The following is a 6,000-nucleotide window of genomic DNA, read 5'->3' on the forward strand; positions in this document are numbered from 1 at the left end:
AAAGAGAGGAGAGCAGTGAGTGGGGGATTTACAATATTTATGTAACGTCGCTCAGATAACATGGTTAGGGATGTGGTAGATCTATATCTAAGCTGCCCAGGATGAGACTCGATCCTGGGCTATGTCCTGAGCTTCCCTGCCCTGCCGCCCTGGAGGAAACGTGGCAAATGTTCACTGGCATCCCGGTTGCTGTGGTGAAAATGCGCTGTGCTATATCCATACATATCTGTGTGGACCTACTGTCATTTGTGTCGAATGGGTATTCAGTGGTAGAACATTTAGCTGCAGATCAAGAAAGTCACAGGTTCAAATCCCTCTTTGAACGTTGCTTTAGATATGAAAGTGTTCTACATAAAAACATGACTATGATAATCTCAGTGGCAGTGGGTAAAGGTTATGTGCTGTATCCATGTTTATCAGTGTGTGAAGCCCTTACTGAGTTTGTTGCACTACAGTGTAAGGTACATTGCAAACCGTGTCCCAGAGTCAGGTTTCATAACCTGGTCCTGAAGATTAACGTAGGAAGTCAGTCACCACCTGCCAACCCACACCAGGAAATGAACACATATTTAAACTTCCAGTTTAAACTGTCACATCGAAACATGGAATCGGAATCAGAATAGTTTTTTATTGCCATGTAAGTTAACACAAACTCTGCATTTACTGTGGCAGGAAGGTGCATACATTAAACATATACAGATCTTATTTTTATGTATGTATGTATAAATCAAATTGTAAAAGTCTAATACTAAACAGCTAAACATATCCTGAAGAGCTGAACAATATCATAAATAGCCAAACAATATACTAAATAGCTAAACAATGTAGATATAAAATATTTATAAATATAAAATATATGCAATGTTACAAGATATGAAATCAGGCAGCATAGTGCAAAATGAGAAGAGAGCTATAGAAAACCTTGTTGATGAGTATCCATAGCCAGAGTTTCCATACGTCAAGTAAACAATTTTTCCTCCCTCTCCCCCCCCTCCCCCTCTTTCTGTCCTGCTTTCCCCCTCTTCCCCTCACTTGCACACACCCCATTTCTCTCCCCCCTCCTCCTTTGCTGTCACGGGGGTAAGGGCAGGAACAGGGCTGAATATGTCATGTCAACAGTAATCATATCTCCTCTTGCTCCCCAGCTCAGGCAGTGTGATGAAGCTTACCTCATGTCTGTGTGTGTGTGTGCGTGCGTGCGTGCGTGCGTGCGTGCGTGCGAAGGACCTCCAGACCGGCCACACACACACACTGTTCATGTCGACCACTCACTACCACGCTGGCGTTAGACGGCTAGGCCTGTAGGGAACGACACGCTGTTCCTGTAGACCTGTTACAGCAGCCATATTTATGATGCTGTCTACTGTCAGGCATAGAACATGGTTTGTTTTTGGTTAACATAAAAAAGAAATGGTGCTTCAACCCAGTAGGCCGTTGGAAAAAAAAAAAAAAAAAAAAAGGGGGGGGGGGTCAAACTGTATCAAAAGAAATATTCCACCTTCTAAACTTTTGACTCTCCCCGTGCTCCAAACTCATTTCCCAAGGCTGCAGTGTTGCAAAGATAAATGGAGAGCGGGAGGGAGGGAAAAGGAGAGGTTGGGAGTGAACGTCAGAATAGAAACGATTATACAGCAGAAAATTAGCTTTGGAATTAGGTGCAAAAGCCAAGTGTCTGCGGGCTGTCCAATAGAGGGCTGAGTGTGTGATAAACGCAGGGAAAGAGTGTTTTCTATCTGCAGCTCAAAGTAGCACTGTTATCTCTTAACCACAGGTTAATAACTTTACTCCACTTTGAAAGGGCTTACCACCCTGTTGGGTGGTGTCTCTCAAGACTCTCTCTATCTCTGTATATGTCTCTCTACCTTTCTTCTTTCTCCTCTGTTCGGTCTCTCTGATGGTTTCTCTCTTGCTCTCTCTCATCTCTTTCTCTCTCTGCTCTCTCTTTTCTCTCCCTCCTTTTCTCTCTACTACTTCTTTCTTTTTCCTAGTTCTGCATCACCCCCCCCCCCCCTCCCACACACGTCACCCCGACATGCAAGCACGTTGATAATCTTCCTCTTTCTCTCTGAAATGCCCCAGAACCTGCTCCTCACCCCCCATTCCGATGTACCTGCATATCAGTCAGAAGCAATGAAGCCTCAGTCAGAACCCCAGGTCGTCCTGGCTGGAGTGCTGGGAAGCAGCCATGCTAGTCTGTCTGGTGGTGATTGATGCTGGCGTTACCTGGGTCTGTGCTGAGTGCTAGCAGACTGCCACGGTATGCTGTCCAGATCTCAGGCCAACTCAGAAGAGCGAGGCAAAGAGGAGGCCTAGCCAAGAAAGTCAGCCAGTCAGTCAGCCAGCCAGCCAAGACAGTCAGACAGCCAGCCAGCCAGCCAGTCCTGGCAGCCAGTCAGTCAGCCAGCCAGCTGCTTCTCAATATTGAATCATCACCTTTGTTTAAGGGTTGGTTGAGGACTTGTTAAATACGGGATCTAAGTCCTGACTTAAATGCTCCTCGTCCTTGGATAGGAAAACTTATTTAGGAAAGGTCTGTTTTGTAGTTTTGGGTATGGATGCTACAGGGACTAATGAAGAACTGATGATTACTACCAGAACATACATCTGTGGACCTTGGCACATTCCTTCTGTTGGTGCTCCTGGTTTTGCTTTGTGGGTGAAAGTGTGTGTGCGTGCGTGCGTAGATACTGTATGTAGAATGTATGAGAGAGCGTGTGTGTGTGTGTGTGTGTGTGTGTGTGTGTGTACAGAGGAGTGGTGTGTGTATGTGTAGATACTGTATGTAGTATGTATGAGAGAGTGTGTGTGTGTGTGTGTCTGTGAAACATGCCGACTCAGCAAGCCTGGGAAGGACACAGCCAACTGTAAACAGCCTGAGAAACCCTGAGAGAGAGAGAACACGAGAGAGAACACGAGAGAGAACACGAGAGAGAACACGAGAGAGAACACGAGAGAGAACACGAGAGAGAACACGAGAGAGAACACGAGAGAGAACACGAGGCTACAGAGGGAACCGGACTATAGAACCTGTGCTTCTGTGGGGGGGGGTCCCTGTACTTGCTGTAAGTCGCTCTGGATAAGAGCGTCAGCTAAATGTAAGTGTCTGGATAATTTCCCTGTCAGTGGTGGGTGTGCTGTAAGGCCGTATTATCCTGTCCTGACCGCCCATTGTCCTTCAAAACACCCCGGACAGGGTACACCGCGGTCTTTCAGAGTACCATTCGTTCTTAATGGGAAATTCCATTTTTAGCTTGTGTGTGTGTGTGAGCTTTAGCCTGCATTAGCAGTACCCTGTGTTGTTTTTGGACAGTTCGATAGATTTCCCCCCCCCCCCCCCCCGAGCTGAACTCTCACTTAGCCTCCATAGTGTGAGTGACACGTGTAGGCCCAGACACGACGTGCATTACGCCAAGAACCCTAGTTTCACGTGCCTGTATTGATTCGCCTGCATCAGTGCTTTGGGGCGGCGCCCGCTACGCCACAATGGTACCATGTGATGTGACGGTTGCTCCTTCGACTCTGGTCAGTTAACCAGTTTCGCAGTGCCTGCGAAAGCCTTCTGGGTGAGCTAGCAGCACTCCCTTGTTCTAATGGTGTGTTGGCCGGGTTAGTGGTGGGGGTGAGGTTATTGGTAGGGGCTGGGGTGTGTGGGAGATCGCCTTGTGACGATTGCTGATGTGGGAGATTTGGGCTGGTTCGTAACAAACATCCCCGTTTTAAGGTTGTCGAACTTGCCAAGGTAAACTCCTGAGGTCTGGGCTCTTCCCCAGAGGTGTGTGGAAGACGAGCCGTCTGGTGCTCCTGGACTCTAACACTAAGGGGCGCCGGGTTGTAGAGTTAAGCCTTGCACGGTGTTTGGAGAGGAAATGGGAACCGTATGTTGTCTGAAAGACACGGGAGCGTGAAACGGTCTTTATGTTCCTTTTAGTGGGCCTGGTGGTGAAGGAACCTGCTTAGAAGAGCCGCTATGGGTTCTCATGACTTGGTAGTAGCTGAAAGCCCAGCTAGCTAACTGATTGTCATGAAAGCTAGCTAACTGATTGTCATGAAAGCTAGCTAACTGATTGTCATGAAAGCTAGCTAACTGGTTGTCATGAAAGCTAGCTAACTGATTGTCATGAAAGCTAGCTAACTGATTGTCATGAAAGCTAGCTAACTGATTGTCATGAAAGCTAGCTAACTGATTGTCATGAAAGCTAGCTAACTGATTGTCATGAAAGCTAGCTAACTGATTGCCCAGAAAGGTATCTAACTGGTTGCCCAGAAAGCTAGCTAACTGATTGTCATGAAAGCTAGCCAGTGGATAGTTCAGTGTGCTAGCCGATAGTCTAGTAAGCTAGAATTTAAACTTCTCAGTCTGGGTACTTCTCACAGACCACTGTTTCTGTAGGCCCCCAACATTGCTCATCTCTTGTTTTGACCTTTGACCCCCTCCCTCCTCTTAGGTCCACACCAAGTTCCACTGTCGCCAGGCCCACGACCCAGGATCGGACCCTTCCTGTCTGGCGTTCTCTTACGACGGGACCACGCTGGCATCTCGTGGAGGTATGAACCACCTGACCCCCTGCTGGAAGCCTTCAGTCCTGTGTGTGTGTGTGTGTGTGTGTGTGTGTGTTGGAGCCGTTCCTCTGCACCCAGTCCGTCGCAGGCCTTCAGGGGACCTGTAACGTCTGAAGAATGATCCAGAACTTCTGTTGTTTCAGCGGGAAAAGTGCTCATCCCTACACACACACACACTTACTCCCAGCGCAAAGACAGCCACCATCAGCAAAAGCTGTGCAGTAGCATGCAGGCATCCACACTCTGGTTCCCAGAGGTTTCCCTCCCTGGGTGTTCCAGGCTGCCCCCTGAACTGCTGGCTGGGTTCCTGTTACTGGCTGGCCCCCTGTTTGGCTTACAGGCAGTCTTGTGCTCAGATCCTGGTGATGAATCACCCCTCTGGGCTCCACTATCCTCCAGCACGTTATATCTCCTGGACGGTTAATAACATGAAACTGTCTGTCTGAAACAGTCGTATGGAGTGATCTACAGTAGGACTCTATTGCATTAACCGCTCTATAGAATTAAAAGTTAAGCATTAGCTTAACTTCTCTGACCCTATAGGGATAACACAGGGGTAGAACAATTGACTGCAGAGGAAGAAGTTACAAGTTCAAATTCCCCCATAACATTATTAAGATAATGGATACATAATAATGCATGGTGCTTGTCAATTGTAGGAGCACTATTTCTGAATGGATAAAAAGTCCCCCCAAAAAAGGGCCCATTATTGCCACTAAGCATGGGGTGGCAGAATAGGCTTCATGAAGCTTGAATGAATCAAGGTTCCGGAACTTTGACCAGCCAACGTTCCTCCTCCACAGGCGATGACACCCTGAAGACCTGGGACATCCGCAGCTTCAAGAAGCCCCTGAACGTGGCCACCGGTCTGGCCACCGTCTTCTCCATGTGAGTACCTCAGTTCTGGGCACTCGATCCCCCCTGTGATGGAAGGTCCCTGGATGGCGGTTCAGATGGAGGTTGAAACTGTGAAGGAACATGTTGGTGGGGTAGCTCACTGGGAGAGGCTGTCTTCCACCCCCTCTCTCTCTCTCTCCTTGCATTCCCGTCTCTCCAGCTGACGCATCAATAAATAGAGCCCCAAAAAGCCCCCCAAAACTGCCCCTCCAACCCCAAAAAACAGGTATCTCTCACACCAGTGTCCTTGTGTGGCCACGCCCCCACAGGACAGACTGTTGCTTCAGCCCCGACGACAAGCTCCTGGTGACAGGGACGTCTGTGAGGAAGGATGAGGGCAACGGGAAGCTGGTGTTCTTCGACAGGACCTCATTCCAGAAGGTCTACGAGATCGAGGTGACCAACGCGGTGAGTAGCTCCCGGACGTTCACCTCACAGCAGGCCTCCTGCGCTCGCAGCCGTTGGGTTCAAACGGGTCCAGAATATTCTATTCGGCTGGGCGATCTGGAATATTCTAACTTGCTGTATGTCCAAGAATATTTA

General features: G+C 48.5%; 1 protein-coding gene across 3 annotated transcripts in view; it reads left to right on the top strand.

The window, feature by feature from the left end:
- wdr70 (WD repeat domain 70) overlaps positions 1-6,000 on the top strand; it is a 38,656-nt gene that overhangs the window by 22,776 nt on the left and 9,880 nt on the right. For all 3 annotated transcript variants that reach the window (XM_084686915.1, XM_084686914.1, XM_084686916.1), the window contains exons 11-13: positions 4,446-4,545; positions 5,364-5,448; positions 5,727-5,865. In XM_084686915.1, coding sequence (XP_084543041.1) covers positions 4,446-4,545; positions 5,364-5,448; positions 5,727-5,865 — 324 coding nt within the window. The remainder of the gene's footprint in view (positions 1-4,445; positions 4,546-5,363; positions 5,449-5,726; positions 5,866-6,000) is intronic.

This window comes from Hypomesus nipponensis, chromosome 22 (assembly GCF_054491055.1).
Source record: "Hypomesus nipponensis isolate SF chromosome 22, ASM5449105v1, whole genome shotgun sequence".
Taxonomy (NCBI): Eukaryota; Metazoa; Chordata; class Actinopteri; order Osmeriformes; family Osmeridae; genus Hypomesus; species Hypomesus nipponensis.